Below are 25,994 nucleotides of genomic sequence, written 5' to 3'. Positions count from 1 at the left end.
CAACTTATCTGCTGACTTAAAAACAGCGTGATGAAATTTTTTGCCTGTTAAACCCATTATTGCCCATAATGAAAGACTATATGCAATAATCACAACATACAGCCTCATGTTTGATCACAGCTTCTAAAAATTCATGATACAGGGATTTTTAGTTATACTCAACACATTTTTCCTTCAGAAATTGGATTGGTTGTTCTAGGTGCTGTGAATGATATAAATTGAGCTCTTAGTTGGAAGAAATCTAACAGATCAAGCAACCCTGAGTTTCAGACAGAAACTTACTCTGAATAAATATATTCAAAGGTATGTGGATTTTTATTCATAATTTGGTATCTTTTCCATTGTGCTTATTTCTTTTTCTACATTTTATGTTCTAAAATGTATTCTGCATTTCTAAAGATGCAAATCTATTCTGCATTTCTAATCCTTTATGCCATTAATATTCAGTTACTTCTTCAGTTGGATGGTAATTAGACTCCGATTATTAAATGAATTATTTTACTTTCTAGTGCAGCAAAGTGTCTACATTTCTTTAAATTTTAGTTCCAAAATCCCAAAGCACTTTTGGGGACCAAATTTCACAGCAAAATATTAATTATTTATCAATTAAGATAAAACATTTTTAACATTATGTGATCCACTACTTTGAAAATGTTTTATTTAATGACATCAAATAGAACTATCAATGAAATGTTTTTCTCATTCATTCAAACTTAAAAAAAAAAAACAGATTTAGGAGGTAGAAAATATCAGTGAGATTTCCATAGCCAGCATCATTATAAATGATGTTCACTTCCTATGCAAAATTTAAGGTCTTTCTTCCGACAATTTTCCAAGTTAGTCAATAATTTGCACCACAAAGCAATGTGTGTATTTTACAATGGCCTAGTTTGCTTCGCATCCCAAGGGTCTGATTTGTGGGACAATTACAGTGCAGCATCAAACAAAAGAAAGATGCCATAGACTAAGTAGGGACTCTTTTAAGGAGATGTCATTCAAAATTCATGGAATAATCACGGAATCTTAGCGCCATTCTCTCCCTTCCATTCAGCCACATCCTCTGCTCCATATCTGGAGCTCAGAGATGTTACCTGAAGGTCTTGTCTGAAGTCCTACTGGTGGAAACACCTGAAATGAAACTCCACTCCTTCCTTACCCTCTTCGGACAAATTACTTAATGTCTTTCCTCAGATGATTAGTCTTTATTTTTAACAGTAGCAATGCTCAGGTGGATTGTACAGAAAAAAAAAAAAACAACTATGCCTCTTGGTCCTAAAGATATCAAATACTTTGCACCTTGATGACCTCCCCATCTTTTAGAGTCAACTCTATTCTTTGAATCATTAATTATAAGCTACATTCAACTTCTGCGACTCTAGAAGCTGTACAGTTGTAGGAAAATGGCATGCCAGATCACACGATCAGAGAGGATCCATGTCCTTACAATTTGTTTAGCTCTCAATCTAAACATAAAGCGTCTATGTCACTATTGTGACCCCAGAAACAATGAAATGGGCTGAGAACTGGAAATCACATATGAGTGAAGTAACCTCGCAAAGAATGCCCTGATCCTTCCTATTAGCAACAGACTAATATGGGTTATGTGGGTTTTGTGGAACATTAATTATGCCCAATTTTGAGAAGAAACAAGAAAAGTGTGTGTTGATCTATTTCAGGGCCATCAAGAAATGGGGACCTGGATTTTGTTTGCCTGCCTCCTGGGAGCAGCCTTCGCCATGCCCGTGAGTAATATACTTATACCTCCTGTATAAGTCAATGTCCCATTTCACAAGCTTGGGAATAAAAATCTGCCCCACAGTTGGTAAACTCTAGGGTTAAAAATAGTTTAAGATCAGATGTCCTCAAATATTTTTATGTTTAAAAACACTTTGAAGAGCTTGCTATTAAAAACAAAAAAAGATTCTTGGATGACTCTGCCAAAGATTCTGAGTAGGAACAGATGGGATGGGGCCCAGGACTCTGCATTCTAACAAGTACCCCAGGAGATTCTGTTGAAACAATTAGCTTGTAAATATCACTGCCCATCTCTACATGGAGGAAACTTTTGGATGGGACCCTTGGACAGCCTCCAGAGAAAGTGCTTAATCAGCCTTAGGCAAACACTACAAAAATCCAAGTTTTCTCTAAAACCCAATATCTCACAAGCATCCAAATCTCTTCCTGCTCTCCAAAGTCCATTGCTGTTATCCTTCAGAGAATAGGATTTTTGTGTTAGGAATCCCCTTCTTGAACCATTTTCCTGTTCTCAGAGGCCTCATCCCTTTGGGTGTACCTGCTAAGCACATGACTTTCCTGTGGTTGTCTGAAATCCTACCTATCACCACTACATATGGATGCATTTATATTCAAATGTACCAAGGACCAGGAAATCTGACCCATGCTCTCTGGATGCAGGTACACAAGGTCAGAGAGCTCAGATCGCATGCAGGCAAAGCAGGATCCATTTGCTTTTCAGTGGCATAAAGAGCAGTTGATACAACCAGAAGCCAGCAAAGCTTGCATATCTGCCTCCTCTCTTCCTCTCTCACCCACGAGACCAAGAGTCTGTGCTCTGCTTTCCTGAAATTCTGCACTGGGGTCATTCATTACTAGTCCCCTGTGGAGCCACCGCATTACAAATTCAGCCCTTTTCCCACTCCTCAATTCAACCCCTGCTCTCTGAGGGCTTATGTCCGGAATGTATAGAAAAGACAGTTACTTGATTAAAATCAGTCACACTCAGATGAGAGAGAATTAACCTTCTTAGGAAATGTGAGCATTTGAAAAGAAGAGAGCCTTAAAGAGCTCGATGTCTGAGGGAGATGTTTGGAATGATTCACTCTCCTCCACTCCAGGGCCAACCGGCACTCCACCAGGCAGGCATCAGTCACTAGGCCTCCACTTTTGATAGGGCAGACAGTCTTGGTTTAGACCATTATTCAGAATGTGTTTTTTTTTGAACTTTTAAATGTTTCTGCCATAAAACATTGACAGAATAATACAAAGAACTGGCCTAAACTTCATAAATCAACTCTTTCATTTTCCACAGGATATATAATGTTTCCACTTCATTGCATCCATCTGGTTCTCATATTCAGCAATAATTCACACACAGTTGTTTCTTTTGTTGTTGATGATGTGGTATTTACTTTGCACACCAATTACGAGGCATCTCTTTGCTACTTAAGCACTTCTCCACCTTCTGATCCATAAGGGAAGATTTGTGAGACAATTCTCTTCTTGTTGGCATTTCGTAATTGTGAAAGAGAAACATCTCTCTCTTCCCGACATGGAGTGAGTTTCCTTAAGAAGTAAAATGGTGGATGGGGTAGAATAGGATTAATTGAAAACATGGATGGAGGGGTGTCCGAAGATCACTGGAGGATAAATGTGTGCTGGTTCCTGCTTCCAGGTCTCCCACCATAAGACTACAACCCCCGGGGAAAATATTTCAGTTGTTCTGGACCTCTTTAAAATAAGAGGGCGCCTCTCCTACACAGCGTACATGTTCAAAATAAAGTAGACCTCAAATATATTCTGCAGTATATAGATTTTTTAAAAGTAGCTTCAGTCTCTCTTAATGTGAACAATTGCATATTGACTTAATCTTTTCCTCTCTCCCTCTCCCTCTTCTCTCTCTCTCCTTTCTTTTTCTTCTCCTTTCCCCCTCCCTATAAAAGCTACCACCTCATCCTGGGCACCCTGGTTATATCAACTTCAGCTATGAGGTAATTTTTCTCTTTACTCATTTTGATCATTGTTTGACTTAACAATGCCCTGAGCTCGGTAAAGAATAGTGTTGATTCTTCACTGGAGATGTTTCGCAGTCCCAATTTTTGAGTTCCCACTACTGGGTTCCTGGTTTAAGTCTTGATGGGTCTCTACAAGCCTGCATTGCCCCAGCACACACCTACCTGGCCTCTCTGACTCAGTCTCTCCTCCTTACATGGCTATAAAGTTATCCATCATGAACTACCACTCGGGGTGGGGTTGGGGAGCTGGGAGGAGGTGCTGCATGATAGGACAGAAAGTGAACCTTGGCTGAACAGGTGTATTCTATTCTAGCCTGTAAAATGTGGGGACTCGGGTGAGATGTGATTTAAGATCCTTTCCAGCTAGAAAACCCCTGATTCTAAGATGTTCATACTCTGTGTGTCTCCCTCATTTGTATTCACTGAAAGATTAGTGATCATGTGGCCTACGAGACATTCTGCAGAGCAATGGAAAGCATGACATTTCTGGAAATCAAGTTTGAAGCGCTCCTCAACCCTACACTAACTATGTCACCTTGGGCAAACCATTTTGTCTCTGGAACTTTGGTTTCCTTATCTGGGGAAGGGGAATAATCATAATACCCATGCTTCAAAACAGTTTGGGGAGACAAATAGTCAAGCTATATGAAAGGTATTTTGTCAAGTGTAACTTGAACAAGGTTAACAATTGTTTGTTGTACTGATATCAAATGCTGTCCTACTATATATGACCGAGTCCCTGTACCTGGTTGCCCAAGGGTAGACTGTTTAGAAGGGAACAAAACTCTTACATCTTTCATGGGTGCAGGCGACAATCTGTGAATCTGTTTACTTATACAAGCTGAGGAAAAATGTTAATAAGAATTTGAGGCAAGATTATCCATTAAACCTTAAAAGGCTGACATATTTGACCAGAAAACCTGTCTTTCTAGGATGAGGGACAGACAGTGTTGCTGCCTCCTTTATTTTTCATTGTGACATCAAATCAAAACAGAATATGACTGTTATGTCACATTAATCTTTCTGTTTTGTGTTGCTCTTGCAAAGAGGAGCAGGAGTTGTGGGATTAAACAGAATTACTACTTTTATACCCCAGCCAAGCTCATGAACCTCTTTGACTCCCCATGACCTTCTCTGTAAAAGTGAGCGTGACAATATTTGCCTCAGAGTATGTGAGAAAACATGAAAAATATGTGTGATGGATGGAATGTAGTGCCTAACACATAGAAATCACCAGACAAGAATTTTCCTTATTCTTTCTTCCATACAACTCATATTTTCAGGCTATTAATATTGACAGGACTGCATTATTGAATCTCTAGTTCATCTACCTAAATTCAAACAAATGTATTCTAATGTTTCTTTCTCTTAAGGTCCTTACCCCTCTGAAGTGGTACCAGAGCATGATAAGGCAGCCGGTATGTAGCTCTTTTGTTCTTTATTCCCTTAAAATACTAAGCATGCATTTCAATTCCCTTTTAAGTGAGATAACATATCTATGCCACATACAGACACTAATGGGAAATTGAGTTTGTAAAAGGTCCTATCTGTGTACACAGTTAGAAATTCTTACATAGGACAAAAATGAATAAATATTCAGATTGTCATAACGACAAAGAAAACATTGCTACTTCTCCAGATGGAAGTCAATGGAGCCGATGGTAAACCTGACTCTCTGTTTCTCACCAGTACCCTTCCTATGGTTACGAACCCATGGGTGGATGGCTGCACCACCAAATCATTCCCGTGCTGTCCCAGCAGAACCCCCCGAATCACGCCCTACAGCCTCATCACCACATCCCCATGGTGCCAGCTCAGCAGCCCGTGGTCCCCCAGCAACCAATGATGCCAGTTCCTGGCCAACACTCCATGACTCCAACCCAACACCACCAGACAAACCTCCTTCCGCCCGCCCAGCAGCCCTTCCAGCCCCAGCCCGTCCAGCCTCAGCCTCACCAGCCCATCCAGCCCCAGCCACCCGTGCACCCCATCCAGCCCCTGCCGCCACAACCACCTCTGCCTCCGATGTTCCCCATGCAGCCCCTGCCCCCCATGCTTCCTGACCTGCCTCTGGAAGCTTGGCCAGCAACAGACAAGACCAAGCGGGAGGAAGTGGTGAGTACATCTTAAAGGCACTGCACCATCTATGAACATGGTAAAGCAAAATTGGCCCTACGAGTTCTAAGTTCTCAACCAATCTGGGGTCCGCAGTTTGCCGAGCTACAACAGGTCACTGACTCTATTAGTCCAAGCATGTGCTGTAACTTTATATTGTAAACGAGCTTCTCTACATGGCTTAGTAATTAAGACCATAGCTTTTCTGGTGGGTTTCAATTCTACAATTAGTTTTAATTCCTACCAGAATATATGTAACTAAAACCCATTCATTTTAAGGACAGCGGTATAAAGAAATATATGTTCTCCTTACCTTTCAAGTGTCTGACTAGCAAGAATAGGCTAGAATTGCACTGAAGATTTTAAAAAGAATAGTTTTTGAGAGTGGAAGTATGCAAATATTTGAACAGGCTACAAAAGGTCGGTGAGAAATCTTGGTAAAGACCTAAGGGAAGATTACCTCTCTACAGTGATTTTTGAATCTAACTTGGAGGAAGCTTCACTAGACAGATTTCCCTTTCAGTGTTGGGATTCTACAGATTAAGCTTTTGGTAAGAAGTGTTCACAATTAAGCACAAAATCTTTTTCCGTTACAGAAGCCTCTTCCAAATGAGTGGGAAACAGCCAATAAAACAAATGACCCTTACCCATATCCATAAACCCTTACTTCGGTGTATATGAGATTTGGTAATTCTACTGTATGTATGTATCCAAATGCAATTTCAAGTTATAAGCACTAGTGAGGATTTTCTATTGAGAAGCAGTTGGGGGTGAGGTGGAAAAGACTAGGGTGGGGAGCCAGGATACCTGGGGTCTAGTTCCAGCTTTGCTCCCCAACAGGAGACGGTATAGTACAAGTTACTGCAAATCTATGGGTGTTTTCCCTTCTTTAAAATGAGAGAAAATGACTAAGTCAGATAATTTTCCAGCCTCTGTCCAAGCACGAATACCATAGTTTCCCAATAAAAAATTACAATACATGCCACATATGGCTTTACAGTTATGGGGAATATGGGGCAGAATTTTGGAAAACTGATTGTATCTCAAATAATCTGGTACCTATAGTTGATTATTCTAGAGAAGGTACACGATCCCTCTTTGAATAGAAAATACATTTATTTATCTCTTTATTAATACTTAAGGCCATAAACTTCATAATGTGTTCACAACTTGCCACTATTTATGAAAAGTTGACTCTGAATAGGTAGTTTGAACTTTTCAAAACTCCAGTGTAAAATTAGATTATAAATACTGATAGTGTCTTAGAGTTGTTTTAGGAAAATAAAATAAAATGATAAGCTCAGAGCCTGGCAGGCAGGAAGTACTCAATAAATGTAGCAATTGTTATTTCATTATAAAATAATAGTTTTAAGTGTCCTGATGGTGGGGGTCTCAATCCTGGATATCTCATCTCTAATGACAATGAGATAACAAAGAAACTTTAAAAATTGTAGAGTAAAACTTAAATGGTTGTACATTGTTTTGGAAAAACTGAAGTCATATGTGTTATTATAAATGGCACACACTAAGAATATTTGTAAATTATTTTAATTGTTCCTTTTGCTATCTTTTTCAGGATTAAAAGATCAGAAAATGAGAAGAAAACTGAAATAGATATTTCAGTTGCTTTTAGAATGACGCAATGATTTGTGCCTACCATCACTTTACTTAGTAAATTCTGTAACTAAAAACAAGTACATTAGCAAACAATAAAATGTTTTTAAAATCATTCACGTCTTTGTGTTGAATTGAATTTAAAATTTCACATCACTTGAGCGAACATATTACAAATAGCTATTCTTGAATAAGGTAGGAACTGCTCATTTATACGTACAAGTTAACCATTCTTCAGGCGAATGAGTACTATATTTCTTCTTAGAGAAAACTTTAAATATACTTTCTCAAATCTTTTAAAAAATGGAAGTTTGTAATTAGTTATAATAATTGATAAAGTGAAAAATTATAAACATGTACAGTCACTGAACCTGAACCAAATGAAGGGAAGTTTATATGAAGAATTCTTTACATTGAAAAAGATAAGCTCTGAAAAATGTTTATATTACAAAACAAATTAAGACTTGGAACACTGGCTTTACATTTCACACCACATTAATGAACAAAATCTGGTCTTTTGATCTTATTCTACTGAGAAAGATTATTTAAATGAAATGATGTGATATGTATAATAATGTACTAAATTTTAAATTGTTGAGGTAATCAGTTTTCCTAAGAAAACTTTGATTAAATGGAGCTTCAAATAGAAAATCACAGTGATTTTATATATGTCATTTCTTCCGCTTCATAATCTTTAAGATGATAAATTCTACTGCATAGTCTTCAAAATGTTAACAGATGTATAAATGGACTCAATACAAGTTTTCTTTCCCACTCATATTTATATTTGAATCCTTTTTTCCTCCTACACCCACACAGAACTGTAAACAGCCTTTTTAGGGTTTTTATTATACAGCACCCACAGTAACTTTATTCCCATACTTTTATGATTAAGGCCCCTTAATCATTTTCTCAAGTGAATAAACATAACTTTACTGGGAGGGTGTCAATATTCAAATAAATAACTTGATTTTAAAGAATTTAGATTCAATAAAAAAGTAATCAATCGGCATGGGCCAATTCTAATTGACTTAATAAATATGTATTAACCATCTTCTAGGGCAAGGCACTATTCCATGTCCTGGTAAAAATGTTAAGTCCCCATCCTTATGGAATCTAGAATCTATCAAAGGAATAAAATAAGCTGACAGATAATAAGAGAAGGCCTAACAGTGGTAATACTATGACAGAAGTACAGACAAAATGCTCTGGCAAATATAGCAGATATCATTAGCTAGCGGGCCAATAGCTCTCCTCACTACTCATTGCTTGTTGGCAGAGGTGGAATCAATCTCAGCCTCTGGCCTCCCGCAATCTCAGGAGAGATGAGTCCCCTCCTCTATTCCAGGGAATGAATGTTCCCTCCTCCATGACAATCATGGCCTCAATTACCATAACATATCATATCCACACCAAATATGGCATCTACTCCCCTTGCCAGTGATTGGTATAGGGATGGGTTGTGGTGGAACCTGAATGATGAATGAAGCCCAAAGGGAAGTCTGCTAGGAGAGGAGGAGCTTCTGGGGGAAAAAAATTACCCTTTCATTTTATATAACACACGTGTGCGCGCTACGAAAAAGTGTTGTTCTGTCTTTGGATCTATTTGTTTGAGGATGTGATGCCTGGAGTTGTGTCTGCCATCATGTAACCAGAAGGGATAAGTGAAAGATGGAAAGCCCTTAGGTTCTTGGTGGCATCAAGGTGCCCCTGAATTAACCAATTCTGGTACCACCTACCTCTAGATGGATGCCACACACTATTTCTATGCTAGTATTTTTCAATTGTCGGTCATAATTGATTAGTGGGTCATGACATCAACATTAGAACCCCATCATTTATGTCATGACAGCAAACTGTCTCTTCCAATGATGTAAAGCTTATATGGCCAGAACTAAGGAGAATTATTTTGTTAATTGACTTTCCTAGGAAAATATCTGATAAATGGAGATAGAAATATATATCCTGGTGTATTCTAAAAAGTATATGCCCCCCCATGCACTTTGCCTCCCACAGCTCATGAAAATATTGCCATTACATTTGTTCCTACTGAGAAACATTTTAAACACGTAGGCGATGATGTTACTTGGAGACTGTGTGTGATATTGGAAAGAACAAACTTTGGAGTCAGACTGGAGTTGCTTTCAATTTTTCTGATAGAAGAGGATTCTCTATTTGGGAAAGTCATTGATAAAATAATTCTCTTTTATTAGGTTGGTGCAAAGGTAATTGCAGTTTTTGCAATTATTTTTAACCTTTTAAACCGCAATTACTTTTGCACCAACCTAATATTATAATTCAAATAATACATAAACACACACACACACACACATATTCAAATCACATTTTGAATTACAAGGGGAAAAGTCAGGCTTTGGACTCTGAAGACTATTACTCACTATGGAATGAGATGTACTGCACAAGATAATTTTAACAAGAAACTAAAACTTGTGTATTAAATGTCCAAACATGTGTTTTAATATTATCATTCTCATGGTGGTCTTCTATAATCGACATTGTTCTACCGCATTAAACATTGTATATTAACCAGAACATAGCATCTTCTTGCTGGTCCAGAATGAGACTTATGAACACCCTCCAGTGCGGTGTGTGGCCTTGGGAACTCAGAGGTAACAAGGCCCGTATGCTAGTTTTAAATTGCCCCTCACTGCTTTCTTGTTCTAATTGCTCCTTTCTGCTCTTAGTGGTCACTTCTTTCTTTCTTTCTTTCTTTCTTTCTTTCTTTCTTTCTTTCTTTCTTTCTTTCTTTCTTTCTTTCTTTCTTTCTTTCTTTCTTTCTCTCTCTCTCTCTCTCTCTCTCTCTCTCTCTCTCTCTCTCTCTCTCTCTCTCTCTCTCTTTCTCTCTTTCTTTCTCCCTTCTCCTTTCTTTCTTTCCTTCTTCCTTCCTTTCTTTTTTCCTTTCCTTTCCTTTCCTTCCTTTGTTAATGTACATTAATGTCTTCTAATATGTAGCTTATTTTGTATACATATTCTCTCCAACAAAATTAAGTATTTTAGCATTGAGGTTGTTATTCTGGAAGTTCCACAGTCACTTTGAGACTATTTTATTTCCTGACACTCCAACTGTGGCAGATAGCCACAACTGACAAAATTCTGACATGTAGATGTCACCACATAGTATAACATAGCTGATGAAAATCGAATAAAACAGCGTTTCTAATGCACTAAAACTCAGGCTTAGTCAGCTACTCAATGTGGCATATATTTGAATCAAATATGGAAGAAAATCACTAGATACTAATGATCAAGACTCAAAGCCCCTGAAATAAATAGCAGTACTGATCATAAATGCATTAATAAACCCAAACATCTATCTAAAGAATTCTTAAATCAAAAACAGCAAAAGTAGATTTGTGCTAAAAGAGCTGTGCTATGTCTTTGAAATTAAGCTAAAGACACAGATGAAGTTAAGTAAACCACCTGCAGGAACCGACCTCCCATGTCACTAATACATTTGAAATCTTCTCTGCTCTCATTCACTCTTTGTTAGTGAGGGCTTCAATATGCACAATTTTTCCGGGGCGCAAATACATGTCTAGGAATTGCCCTCAGAGAGTCATCAAAATGCATGAAAAGATATGTGCAAAGATATTGATCACAGCATTATCTATACTCATGAGAAACTGAGTCTCCCTTAAATTTTCCTATATCTAGCTGAAGAAATACTGTGATTTAAAAAAAGTATACTTTAGAAGAAAATTTATTAGTGGAGTAAGTGTGGTAAACTGAAGTTTACGATGAAGACTGTATATCATTCGTGACGATTACACATGAGCATGACATATAAGTGACCGAAACACACATACGGAAATGTGCGCAGATGTAGCTGTTTGTACGAAGATCCAATTTTTTCACAGTAAACACAAATTGCTTCTGTAATCAGAAACAAATTTAATTTTTTAAAAGTTTGTTCTCCCTGTCTTCTGCTTCAATCCAGACACTCCTCCTTTCCTTCAGTTCCCTTTGATGTGAGCTTTGGATCTCTGTGAGTCCCCTTCAGATCAATTCCAAGTAGAAATCAGTTCATAAGTACTTCATTTTTCAGAGAAATATTTGACCAAAGAATGAACAATACAATCAAACAACAAAGAAGAGATGAATATTATAAAGTGAAGGAAGATGAATTAGAAACAACACAAATAAAATAAATGACCATCAAGGCAGCTCCAGCTGAAATTCTGTCGAAGTTAACTGGGTTCAAAGAGCAGGCAGGTCAAAGGAAAAACAAAATGTCTAAGCCCTAAACCCTTAAAGAGCTGGGGGCTTGTAATGATTTTTCACATTAAATGGGTTCTCTTTTGATTTAAATAATGTCTGAACTATTGCTGACTTAAAACTCATCAATTATCTGATTTTACTTTGGGGCTGCAACTGCCTGTAATGTACTTATTTTCTCTCCTAAGGTTAATTAAATCAGGTCTGATCATCTAAAGAGCTTGACCTCAATCAGCAACAATGCCAATTAACCAGACAATGCTCACAATTTACTTATTAAAAAGGGCAAAGGAAAAGGCAGTCTAACAAACTAATTTCCAGGCTGTATTTCCATCACCACCTCTCTTGGCAGCATGCACTAAAGATGGCGATTCAAAGGATTACCTAGAAGTAACCTTTACTTTGTCAGACACAGTAATAGTTTCCACATTTTCCACATCAAAATTCAGATATGTAGGGTCATAATACAACAGAATAACTGAAATTAGAGACATATACTAACTAGGAATTTCCCTCTACTCACACTCTTCAGTAGGTGTTCCCAGGTGGCTATTCAAACTTAAAAGAATTAAAGTAAAATAAAATTTAAAATTCAGTTACTCAGTCACACTAAACACATTTTAAGTGCTAACAGGCCTCGAGGGGTTAGCGGCTGCCATATTGGAGAAATCAGATACAGGACATTTCCATCACCACTAAGAGCTGTATGACACAGTGCTATATACTGCTTTCTGAGGTGGAAGAACAATTCCCACTAATTCAAAGGTTTTCAACAAAAGATGAAACAAAAACGCGTCTGCTGGTTAAAACTGAACATGTCAACTATCTCTGACAAGCCATTTCCCAAGCATTCCAGGAAGCAGGATCTCGTATTGGAATTTTCTGAGAACTATACAAGCACCCTTCTCTTCCTCAGGTCGAACCACATGCACCAAAATGGTCTTTCCTCTAGTTTTCTTTAAAAGTAGATAAATCCAAAGTTCAACTACATTAATTTTTCTGCTTGTAAGAGAAACTATTTCAGTTCCAAAGGAATGGCCGTTTCTTTTCAGACCTCTACCAGCCACGTCCACACTGGAGGTAGAAGGCTGGGGCTGCCCTTGACCTAGGCCAAAGTCTAATCTGACAGAAAGATTAAAGTAAGAAAAAAACTTGAACTTTTGTCCAAGGGTGGTGGACTGCCTGTAACATCAGAAAACATTCTTTTCTATTTTGTGGTTCAAACCAATGGTGCAACATAGGACAAATGAGTGTGTGTTTGTGCATGCATGTGCACATATGTGTGCACACACGCTCATTGAATGTACCTGTAGGTAAAGGACACATGTGGAGACATATACCATTTGAGCAACTTGAAATTTTAAATAAAACTTCTATGGTTATATCAGTGATCATCACCACGACACATTACACTTGTTCCAATATAAAATTCTATCAAGAAAAAAAAGGTGCAGTTGCTCATTTTATCTACAAGCAATGCCCAGTTGACCACCTCTTCTCCCAACTCCAAACAAAATGAAAACACTGACTTTTCCCATAAATCTGAAGTTTGCCCCTTAGTAGGAAACAATTGCTGAAAATACCAATATTAAGTTTAAGGCCAGGACTTTACAAAGAATGTAAAATAGCAAACAAATGTATTAATAATAATTAAAAACAAACAAACGAACACCAAAGACATCTAACTGTGAACAGCTTAACATGGGAATCACAAGAGAAAAAACGATTTCAATCAATTTCCCCATTTCCAGAACATAGCGCCTTCTAGTTGTATTCTATATTGCTTTAAAAAAAATAGTCATCTGTCTATTTGTTGTGAAATTCTTGTTAATTGGATCTTTTACTTTTTGTTTTGTGATTTGGCTTATAATTCCTTTGCCCCCACTTGGTTTACAGCCTTATCAGCAGGGGTCGTTGGCTGACATTTAGTTATTCAGAAATCCTTCCCAGCCAGGAAGAATTCATCCTGGCCTCAGCTGAAACACCTGACTCTTCTGGAAGATAAATAACACTTGATGAATAACATTGGACTGGGAGTGCTGAGGAGGGAAGAAAGGAATGGTCAGTTGGGTCCCAAAACATTTGCCTTGATAAATCACGCCTGAATCACCTATCAAAAATAAATAAATAAAAGCTCAATAAAGCCCCTTACAAATAACATTGACCTATGGTAACAAAAACTAGCCCAGGGTCCAGCATTTTCTTTTATTAATTAAAAAAAGAGAAAGATTGTTAACAATGTTAAATATCTTCCTTGGAACAGCCAAATCTTGTTTTCCTCACCAAAGAATTTTCCATGCTTCCAATTTGTCTGTGGAATGTGAGGGGCTCTGGGGTCAGATAAGTGTCCACAGAAAGACAACAATGGCTTCCCAGTGTGGTGGTGAGGTGGGCAGGCTCTGCAACCAGACTGTCTGGGTTCACAATCATGACCTTCGCTTATCTGCTGTGGAAACTTGGACAAGTTTCTTAGCCTTTCTGTGCCTCAGTTTCCTCATCTATAAAATGTACGAACATCCAACTCTGAGTCCTTTCCTGTCAACGAGCCCCAAGCTCAACACATGTTGACTATGTTTCTTATCTTCAAAAAGTGAGGCTTCTTCTGGCTCTGTAGATCCCCAAAACGAACCCTACGTAGTTGGAAGCAAGGATGGTGCAGAATTTGGACATAACCTGGATGTTTTCTATGATAAAGGCTTCAGAGTCAAACACATCTGTCATTTATCAATGTAGTATCTCTGACATACAGCCACCTGAACACCTCCCTTACTGATTGCTACCTTGCTTGGTCCCTGCCTTCACCTGTCTGACATCCCAGAGGCTGTTCTTTGCCATTGCCAAGGTCAACCTAAGGATAATACGAGAGTAAATCTACAAGGAGGGTGGCATGGGTTGCACAAGGGCCATGGGAGGCCAGAGTGTTAGACCTTCTCCCCCTGATGTCTTTCTTTCACCTTCTTTGTAAGGCCTGGTCCCCACTTATAATGACTTCCAACTCTGATCATTCCTTTGTTGCTCTGGCATTGCTCACAGCTCCTCTACATCCATGTTAGGGGTTTCTTTACCAAACTGTTTTTTCTCTAGAGTGGTGGTTCTCAACTGGGGCAGCTGTGCCTCCTAGGGGGCATTTGGCAATGACTGGAGTCACAAGGTGGGGGTGGGACTGGGAGGTAGAGTGGTATTATTGGCACATAGTGGGGAGAGAACAAGGATGCTGCTAATCATCCTACAAGGCACAAGACGGACCCCACAACAAAGAATGGTCCAGACTCGAATGTCAACACTGCTAAAGTTGAGAAACTTCAAATGATGCCAACAGTGAATCAGGCTGTGTGTTCAGAATTGAACATGCAGAAATAACGACACTCTGAACAAATGTAGAAGTCTGTGTGTGTTTTTAAAACATAATTGAGAAAGAAAAACCAAGAGCTTAACTTTTAAAAGTTAGTAAACTTGATATAGGACCTCATACAACTGGCTTTTCACCTCCTGTACCGACTGCATCAGCAAAATCTAAACAGCTTGGGGAGTGGCCAGGAGGTTAAAGAAAACTTGCAAGGTGAAGACTCGGCTGCCCCAGGATTAAGTCAGCTGATGTCTCCAAATCAAAACCATTCTGCAGAAACTAAAACAGCTATTTGTGTCTTCAGAAGTTACTTAAATGTGACAGTGTTGTTTCTTGGGAGGTTACTTAAAAGTGGTTTTGTTACCTGAGTAATAAGAATGGAAAAATAACCAGGCCATTAGCCATTAGTATAACTACTGAATGAGAGCTCATCTAGTTTGGCTGGGAAATGTCCTATTTTGGGATTTGTTTGCATTTGAATAAAGAGAAATAAGTAGTTTTGTCCATAGAGTGGCCATGGATTTAAGATGCCTTCATTTTCTCGATTTTCAGAACCATCATTCTCCAAAAGTATTATTTGATGAATATCATAAGGTTTCGGTTACAAAATTATTACCCAAATACCTCAGCCCTGGAGAATAGAAAGCAGTGTGCTATGGACAGGAGACCCACTCTGAGCGCAGACTTTGGGTAACCTATAATATGTGACGAACCCAGGACATGAAACATACTATTTGTCCAAATATCAGACTCGAGACACTCCTCCAAGTGAGATTAACCTCATCCCTTTCACCCTCATATACCGCACATCAGGAGAACAGCTGTAAATGAGCATCAGCTCAATGCCTCCTTGTCTAGGGGTCTTCTCTTACTGGTCTCCCTGGGCTGGAGTGCTCAGGCCTCGATGTTTCCCAAGATATTTTGGGCAGGCCTCCATTTCAAGCAACTACATACTTGTTTCTTTTTTGATCTCCCCACTAGCTAGCAAGCTCCCTGAGGTGGATTTAGAAAAATACCTGGGAACTCATTGGAGTGCTTAATATCTGCTCAAGGAACAATCATTAGCATTAAAATCCACCGAGCTATGATATCAAAGTAATGATAATAATAATATCAAACATTTACTGGGCTCTTATTATATTCTAGGCATGTTCTAAGCACATGACAGATGTCACCTCTTTAATTCTCACAACCTTATAAAGGAAAAATTCTCTCTATCCCCAATTTACAGATGAGGAGTTGTCTACACTTTAAATTTTAAAAAGAAATGAGGCGCTTCTTAAAACACACACACCCTGTCTTGTTTATTATGAGAGCCATTTGAAAGGTAAACTAATTTGTCATCTGCCTCTAGGACCCTAACTAAAACAACCTGTGTCTATTTCTAACAGCAAATCTGAATTCAACTCAATCAGACTCGTGAAGCTTGTCTCCTTTCATCACTTACTTGTTCTTGCCCATTTGATCTCCGAAGGATGTGCTAAGGAGTTAATTGTAAAGAAAAGCTCAAGAACTGGCCCCAGCCCAATAACTCCTTTGCAGTTGTGATAAAACACCAGAGATGGGGAGGAAACCTCTGCAAATATGGGCAAGTATCACCACACCAGGGCAGCACTGCCATGGCAACCAGGAGAAAGCCATGCAGCCCAGTCCTGGCTGTGAATCTGAGCATGACCGGCCCTCGCTCCTTCCTTGGTTCCAAAAGATGGATTGAAAACAAATAAATGCAAGTCCAGTCCTCATAGGAACTGCAAGGTGCTATCTTTCTTTCATTGACTCAGTCAGAGAAAGCTAGTGGGAACTAAGGATGTCTTATTAGAAACTCCAGACCTTGGCCCTTCAATATCTTCCTTCCCAAGTAGCCCATTGAATGCATATTAAACACATTTGGAAAGGCCATTTCAAGTGCCATTCTGAAGTTACTAGAATGACCAGAAGAGGAAGGCTGCTGATATATTCCCAGCATGAGACTGAATCAGAACTAATTGGCTGCCATACTCTCTTTACCTGGCATTAGATGTTCAGATTAAAATTCATGTGAAAAGGTTCAAATTTCTCAATAGCTTCCTGCACCGTAGCTTCCAGAAATGTTAGCTCTCAAGGCAGCTGTCCAAACTGGCTGCTTGCACAGGTCCTGACTAGGAAAGGGAATGTTTGTGAATTTGCACAGCTGCATGCAATAAGAAATTCAGGCTCGGAGGCTTTACAAAATCCCATTTTTGCCCTGTTGTTGATGAACTTGGGCTCACCCTAGGTCCCACAATGATTTTTTTCTGAATTTTAAACTAGGCCCAATAGAGCAACTTCAAACTTTCAAAAATTCTTCTTTTTAATGACAATTGTAGATTTCTAAAGTACTTATTGAACCTTGCTGAAATGTGCAATTCCTATTAGCAGGATTTCCAAAGACAGTTGGAAAATAAAGGGGGATATACTGCCTTGGTGGCTCATTTTTACACAGGTAGAAAAAAATCTTCGTGATGACGAAAGGAATCCAGGTGTCCAGTAATAGGTATCCAGGAACCTGCTATCACTACAACCTGGATTGATTTATTTTATAGTTGCTACTACTATAAGCCATCAGAATCACAATGTTAAATCTTTGCCCTTCTTCCAAATGGAATCATTCAACAGATAGTAAATGATGATGGTTTAAGAGCAATAAATTTGCTCCAAAAGCAACTTGGTTTTTAACAAATTATATATATATATACACACACATACACTTTATACTTGCAGCAACATGTACACATGATACAGAGAGGAAAAGGTATGCAAATGAACTGAGGTGGCCTGGTCACGTAGTTTAAAGCAATAGATTGCCTTAGGAAAAATCTATAGGAAAGCTTATGATTCCACCTTCTTGCTGTTAAAAAAAAATTCACCAAATAAACTAATGTTTAATATGATACTGTCTGTTCCTTTAGGAAGGATCCAAAGAAACTTTTCCTTGTAGCTATATGAAACCAGCAAGGATCTAAGGTCTGTGAATACTTTGGTAATATTCTAAATTCATAAGAAGATAGATTTTTGAGGTTCTTTCTATGAAATCATAAAAAATCCAGAATCGTAAAAGAATAAGGTTTGTACCAGAGGCTGCAAGCAGCAAAACTGAGGCTTTCTGGTTTTTGGAACGAACCATCTGTCTTTGCTGCATGGAGTAGCCACGGGGAAGAGTCAAATCATATTTTGTGGTCTCACATCAGTGCCCATATTACTTGTAGATGTCATAGAATCTTGACTCTTTATCATATCGAGGGGAAGGGCAACGTTTGTCCTTGTCCCAGATATCTGTCATTACATGGTCCCCAGTGATCCAGACCAAAAGAGAGGCTCAAAAGCAATAACGTTTACTCTCAGTTTGTCATGGACTAGCTGACCCTGCTATAATCTGATCCACTCTCACCCTCAGTTTTCTTATCTGTCACAGAAAAACACTGCACTAGATGGCCACTAAGACCTTGCAATAGTAACATCATAAGCCAATATGCATCGTTCAAGTCAAAGTGCGTCGATTTTAAAATACTGAGAAAATAGCCAAAGGAAAAGGTGCAGAAGTGGCAGGACCTTCCTGAGGTTTGCGCTCAGCTCAATAAAAATGAGTGTCTTGGCAATGACGTGTAACATTCCAGTCAACCTGGCTTGATGGCTCTGAACCTTCTCCTAAAGCAACAGGCAGAGACATCTTAAGTGTCGTTTGAACCACCTGACCTTTGAAGTTGAAAGAGACTCAAGTGCTGGAACAAGTGGAGTGAATCCCTCCGAAGTCATTACTTCTCACTCCTCCCTGCTTGTGTCCACCTTCCCTGGATGCTGCTTCAGGATTATTAACCCGTGAAGTCTTTCATATCCTACTGGCTTGGGTCCTGCCTCGCCCCAAGCAGGAAGCACAAAACATAATGCACACACCATCTCTTCTTACCTCTCCAGGGTCCTTACACCTCAGCAGTAGCAGCAGCTCCAGGCAGAACTGACCCCCCATTGTCCCCCAACGCAAAGCCCCTGTCCAGTGTGGGAACGCAGAAGGAGGCTGGAGATGAGGATACTGCTCAAAGAGCTAGCGGAGCCGAGCAGGCAGGCTCCCCGGCTGGAATGCGCTGCAAGAGGCCCTGGGAGGCAGAAGCCCTGGGGTCACTGTGAGCCTCTGAGTCAGACACCCTGGGGAGCTCTCAGCTCTAAAAGACTTCCTTCAGCACACAGGGCTGACCCGTACCCGCATTTACCAGGCAGAAAATCTGAGAGTTACAAAGTCACGGTAAATGGGTACATACACATGTGCCAGTTTACAGTAAATGGAGAGATGCAATGTAAATGCTGGAGGGAACAAATCATGCAAAGGAAATGCCAACACACGTATCTGATAAGGGACTCGTAGCCAGAATATATAAAGAACTCCTACAAGTCAATAACAAGAAGGCAAATAACCCGATTTAAAGATGGGCAAAGACTGAATAGACATTTGTCTGAAGAAAATACTCAAACGGCCAATAAGCAGATGAAAAGATGCTCGACATCAGTAGGCATCAGGGAAATGCAAATCAAAACCACAGTGAGACAGCACATCACACCCACCAAGATGGGGAGAATGAAATGTTGGCTAGGATGTGGAGAAACTGGAAGTCGCACACTTCGCTGGTGAGAATGTCAAATTCTTTGGAAAAACAGTTTGGCAGTTTCTCAAAATGTTAAACCTAGATTTCCCATACAACCCAAAAGAACTGAAAATATATGTCCACACAAAAACTTGTACACAAAGCTGTTCACAGCAGCGTCATTCAACCGATGAACGGGTCAACAAAATGGAGCATATCCACACAATGGAGCATTAGTCAGCTATGAAAGGGAATGAAGCACCGAGACACACTACAACATGGATGAACCTGGAAAACATGATACTGAGTGAAAGAAGCCAGACACAAAAGGTCACCTATTGTACGATTCCATTTATATGACATGGGCAGCACAGGCAAATCCATAGACACAGAAAGTAGATTTGTGGTTGCCAGGGGCTGGGGGGATTGGGGGCAGTAATGAATAAGGGGCACAGGGTTTCTTTCTGGGGTGATGAAACACTTCTAAACTCTGTGAATATACCGTGAAATTATACACTTTATATGTGAACTGTATGGTATGTGAATTATATCTCAATGAAGCTGTTATATTAAAAATGACATGCTAGCTCTTATTCCCTTGCACAACCTTTCCCCAACTACACTGGGCTCCTCTGAAGTCACCGTTACTGCTGTCGATTTACCTATGTGGCTTGGCAGGGGCTATGGTGAGAAAGGGCTACCATGGAGGTGGCCCCTGGCTCACCGGGACCCTTCTGCTCAGCTTCATTTCTAGGCCACTGATGATCAGAATTCTGCTCCAGCTTCATGGGTGAGACCCGCTCTTCCATGGCTCCCGCATTCCTGAGTGGTGACCCTCTTCCCAGCACGTCTGTGGTTCCCATTTCAAACTTACATTTGTGCCCCATGTGGCCACGGTCTCCAGATTACATGTGATTTCAGCACAACGGGCCCTCACAGCTCAGTGTCTTCCCATGGCCGAAATTCAGTAGTTCATTATTACCTCTCACCTTTTTTGAAGGGAAAGGACGAATTTGGGGTTGCGTGTTTTTAAAATAGGGGTATTGCCTCCAGGGGCTGTTGTGCATTTTCACTACTATAAGTAAAAATAAAATTAGCAGGTGATGCCAATGAAGGAATCAATTCAATGACGGGAATACCACAGTGGTCATTTGAGTTAAAAAAATTCAACATTCTAATATGATTGTACCATCCGCTAAGAGAACTGCATCAGTTACTGACACATTTATTAATATTCATTATTACTATTTTTTGTTCACTTCCACATCCTTCATCTTTCCAAACTATGCTTGAGCACAATGGATCAATGCTCACAAACATTACTTTCTTAATGATATCTAGTTCCATCCTTCCCCACGCTCACGATTTTTTTGAACCAGTGTATTCCACTATCAGGCCTAAAGTCTTAATGGAAAGGTTTGTTAGTGGTCCCAATTAGCTGCAATGTACAGTGTCTGGAATTTGTCACATTTTGGACCAACATGTAATTTTTGTCCATCCTAGACTTGTCTTAAAAATGTTCAACTTTTAAAAGCCCTTAAAATTATTCATTTTTAAAGTTGGTACCATTGCCCTCTGAAGGTCGTCGGTGGAACTGTGAAGAAGTAGGCTTTCCCATCTGAAGATAAGCAAGGCGGCAAATGAATGTTTCCAGAAGAGCCTGCCTGCGTTCATTCTGTGTTGGAATGTCCATACAGGCTTTTTCTCAAACACGCTTGAGTGCTGTGGGTAATAGATGTCAGATAATAAAACTCAGAGGCACACGCTATGTGACTTTTTAAGGGAAAAAAGTGGGGGGAATCAAAGGGTTTAACAATTTTATTCACTGGCTTACATTCAGCGACTCTGAAAATTTGGCCACTGCTCAGGTTTGTGAATTTCTATGGAAAATAAACTGTTTGGCAAGCTCAGTCAAACATGAGGCTGATAAAAAATGTTTCATGCTTTCTCAAGACCTTATGCCACTAATTGTGTGGGATTGGAAAAACTGTTCAAATGTCAATTTAAGTGTCAATTTAAACACTGTAAATAAATTATTTTCTATACCCATGTGAATTAATAAAATTCTGTTGATTTCAGGCCATAACTTGAACTAAACTCTCTTTGAGTTTTTTTTCCCAATGTTCCAAGGATGGTATAATATCTTTTAAATCTTACAGTTCTTTTTAAAATTTTTCTATTTGTTATTTTTTTCAATTACAGTTGACATTCAATATTATATTAGTTTCAGGTACACAGCATAGTGGTTAGATGGTTATATAATTTACGAAGTGATCCCAGAACTTCAGATTAGGCAAGTTGAGTTCAGTAGAGTTCTGTTTCAGAGTCAGCAATGTTAATCCAATATTTTATTTTACCCTAATGAAGAATTGGCTGAAAATTCAATTGACATGAAGGTTGTTAGGAATCAGGTCTTGAACTCAAAAAAAAAAAAAAAAAGAAAGAAAAAGAAAGGAAGGAAGGAAGGAAGGAAGGAAGGAAGGAAGGAAGGAAGGAAGGAAGGAAGGATTAAGCCAAAAGAAATAAAACATGATTGTAACAGCCTAAATCATTACATAACAAAGAATATTGTGGTGAGTTGCACTGCAAAGTTCATGACTTGTGAATATTATCTCCAAACCAATCACCTCGGCGTTTTATAGAGTTAGCTATCCAACTGCCTTCTTGACCCTTCCATGTGGTATCTCAGGGTCATCTCACTTCACTTATCCAATTCTGAACTCGTGACTTTCCCTTCTGGCAAATGTCTCTGTACCTAAGCCTCCTACATCTTCAGAGGTGTTTATAAAGCCTTTATCTCCGTGCCTGGCATGCAGACCTACTCAACAAACGTTGATGATGACTGATGATGAAGAAGATGATGATTTTCATGCACCCAATTAGTTGAGCCAGAAACCAAGTAGTTTTTCTTTATTCTTCTTTTCACCTCATGTCCCGCATTTAATCCATTCCCAGGTTCTGTCAACTCTGCCTGCAGAATAAATCAGGAATCCGACCCCTCCTCTCCAACTCTACTTTCATCATCCCTCCTCCAGCCTCCATCATGTTTCTCCTGAAGAAATTCAACAGTCTTCTAAACAACCTAACCATGTCCACTCTTGCCCTCGCCCAGTTAACTGTCCATGGGGGAAACCAGAACACCAGTCTTGATTACTAAGATGTATATAGTACTTATCATGTACTCATTAACATTAAATATGCTAAATAGCCTTATGATGTTGGTACTGCTATTACTTCCATTTTACAGGTGAGGAATTGAGCAAAGAGAGGCTGGAATGCATCCAAAATTACTGTCTCTAAGAGGCAAAGCCAGAATTCATACCTGAGCCATTGGGCTCCAGAACTGAGTGTTCAACCACTGCACAAAATACCAAACCATACCCAAGCTTTAAAAATTACAAACAAGCAAGCAGAGACTGTCAATTTGGTTCCACTGCATTTAGAATAAAATCCACCTGCATAGGACTTTCCCTGTGCCTTCCCTCTCGTGCCTCTCTCTCCTCCTGTTCCCCTGAAAAGCATGGACACGGCAAGCTTGGTCCTGCATACGGGTTTCCTCCCATGCTGCTCCCGGAGCCTAAACTGCTCTTTCTGGGCATTTGCACATGGCTGGCTCCTCCTTCTTTATCCTTGAATCTCACTCCCTCAGAAAAGCCTTCCCTGACCTTCCCAATCCAAAGTCAGTGTTCCCTGGCTGCTTGATCTCAACACCCTGTTGATCTTCTTCTCAGCACCTCTCTCAATGTGTAATTGCTTTCGTATGCTTGTTCATTTGTCTATTGCCTGTCTCTCCCACTGGTCTGGAAGCTTCACAATGATAAATATCATTTACGACTGTATTTCTACTGTCTAGCATCATGCTTTGCACATAGTAGGTGTTCAGAAAATTTGATAAATGATTGGGTGAAGACAAAACTACTTTGGTGACATGAATCATCCACCTGGACCTTAGGCTCTCCAAGTGTGATTGTAGGATCAGAATCAGAGTCACACGGGGATGCTGTTTACCAAAAGTAGAGTCCCAGGACACTGTTATTTTAAGCACTTACTTTTGAAGCCTAATACCTAGTTCTCTAAAGAATTTTTATAATTTTGATTTTGGCATAATTTGGCAATGAGTAACTCACAGAATTCTTGTTTGGCTGTGCTTTTTACATAATCATGGTGTGTTTTCAGAAATACTTGCTACGAAAGAATAATGCACATTATAAATTGCTTTCACCTGTTGTAAGATTGCTGAAAATACTCACTGACAATGAAATTGGCACATATTATGTTTTCAGATATATAGGTAAACATTTACATAATTATCTTGGAAGCCAGTAATTTCCTTTTCAACTTGTAGACATTTGTGTGAGCTCCTGGAAAGCGTGTGGTTCCTGGGCCCTGTAATGTGTATAATGGACAAAATGGACTAGCTGGAGGCCAGTTCAGAATCGACCACAATAGGACTTCTGGGGCTCAGGAATCTGCATTTTAAGAAACTTTCCAGGAATTCCTTATGTAAACAAAATTTGAAGGCTAAATCTATCTACACTTATGCATATTGTTTTAGAAAAATATACAACAGATATTCAGTGTCCACTCTTTGAATGTGTGGTTTAATTCTGAGAACTCCAAGATAATGTTTCACATAAAGGAAAATACACACTATTAACTGATATTATGTTCACTAAGTGTCCAGGAATGCAGATTAGCAATAACCTTTTTGGTAAAATAAATAATGTATGAGAACTCTCTTTTGTTGGCCTGTGTGTATGAGTGGGAAGGAAGGAAGGATAGGCATTTTTCACCTTGGAGTAGAAGGATGAACCATTTAGCGAGACAGAAAGAGTAGCAAGGTAAGTGCCTTAGCCCAGAACTTGACTAGGTTTTAGGCTATACGTGGATTACGTTAAGAAAACTAAAACTGAGGGCAGGAAGAGGCTTCCTGGATTGCTCAAAAGAGAAAGGCAGCTGTTTTATCTCTTTTAAGGAAAGATACCTGAGTTCCAGAACATAACAGAAGAGCTTAAGTTGAAAGGAAAAACAAAGCAATGATAAAACATCTGGGCATGCTTTTTTGACATCAAGTAAATAAATGTGATAATAAACCATGCCCCCGTCCAAAAAGCCGAGGGAAGGTTTGCTGAGGACGTCTCTGGGATGGCTTTGTCTCCATCTCACCCATGTATCCCCCAGCCCTTCTTGGCATCTCCAGGACATTCGGCATTAGTGACCAACAACTGCTGGACATGCTTTCCTCCTTGGCCAGCTGGGCCCTTCTTTTCTTCACATGCCCCTTTCATGCTCCATCCATTCCACTGTTCTTCAGTCAATCAAGAGCTTTCAACATGACACCCTAGGCTTTCCATGACCTGACCCCAGCCCATTCCTCCAAATCCTTCTCTTGCCCTCCTTCCCAGCAAACCCAGCACCTCAGCTCAATAGAACTGCTCGCTCCCATACTCTTTGGATTCCCTGTCTTTGCTTTAGATGTTTTCCTTCTCCAGAGCGTCCTTTATCCCCTTATTTTATGTAAAATAGCCCACCTGTTATTCCAGCTTCTTGTGCACTAGCTTCACTGTGCACTAGCTTCCGTCCCCTTTTTCCTACTCCAGACATCACTCCAGCCACCCTCTGACACACCATCACATGTTCTCTTCTCAACTGGATGAGTTCCACCAGCATGAAAACATTCTGTGATCAATTCAACCACACAAAACAAAAATTCTTGATCACACTTCCCTTTTTAGCCACTATCTCATCTCTGTCCTTCTTTCTATAGAAAAAAAAAAATCTTTCAAAAAAGCATTTATATGCCCACCTTCCATTTTCTTTCCTCCCAGTCTTCCTTGAATGCACTTTGAACAGGCTTTTGCTCCCACCATCCAACAACACTGCTCTTCCTATGGTTACCAGTAATGTTTACAATGCTCAATCCTCTGATTAATCCTCAGCCTTCCTCTTACTCAACCCACCAGCAGGGTGCTATCAATACGAATGCTAACTGGTAATTACGCATTGCTTAGGATTGTACCTGGCACACAGACTTCTGTCACATACTCATCAGAAGTGTTACACCTACTTGGCACAGCCCACTGTCGCCTCCCTTTGAAACACTTTCTTCATCTGGCTTTTCAGATGCCACACTCTCCTGGATGTTCTTCTATTCCCCTAGCCACTTATTCTCAGTCTTTTAGGCTGTTTCCCCCTCACCTCCCTGAATGTACCCTCATATTGGAATTCCCCATGGTTCTGTCCTCAGATCTCCTTTCTTTTTCATCAACAATCACTCCATTGGTGAGCTCAACAAATTGTATAGCTTTAAATGACATCTATACAGTGATAATTCCCTAA

At 39.5% G+C, this 25,994-nt stretch overlaps 2 protein-coding genes across 3 annotated transcripts in view; one reads left to right on the top strand and one right to left on the bottom strand.

Annotated features, from left to right (window-relative positions):
• ARHGAP6 (Rho GTPase activating protein 6) overlaps positions 1–25,994 on the bottom strand; it is a 489,998-nt gene that overhangs the window by 129,343 nt on the left and 334,661 nt on the right. The gene's annotated exons all lie outside the window — the stretch shown is intronic.
• Positions 1,689–19,203, top strand: AMELX (amelogenin X-linked; the record flags this gene model as incomplete). The annotated part of the gene is made up of 5 exons (XM_081042248.1): positions 1,689–1,742; positions 3,681–3,728; positions 5,126–5,170; positions 5,442–5,867; positions 18,994–19,203. The coding sequence occupies 5 exons, from the start codon at positions 1,689–1,691 to the stop codon at positions 19,201–19,203; spliced, it is 783 nt and encodes a 260-aa protein (XP_080898374.1).

This window comes from Rhinolophus hipposideros (assembly GCF_964194185.1).
Source record: "Rhinolophus hipposideros genome assembly, chromosome: X".
Classification (NCBI taxonomy): Eukaryota; Metazoa; Chordata; class Mammalia; order Chiroptera; family Rhinolophidae; genus Rhinolophus; species Rhinolophus hipposideros.
This window is presented reverse-complemented; position numbering and strand designations above follow the sequence as displayed.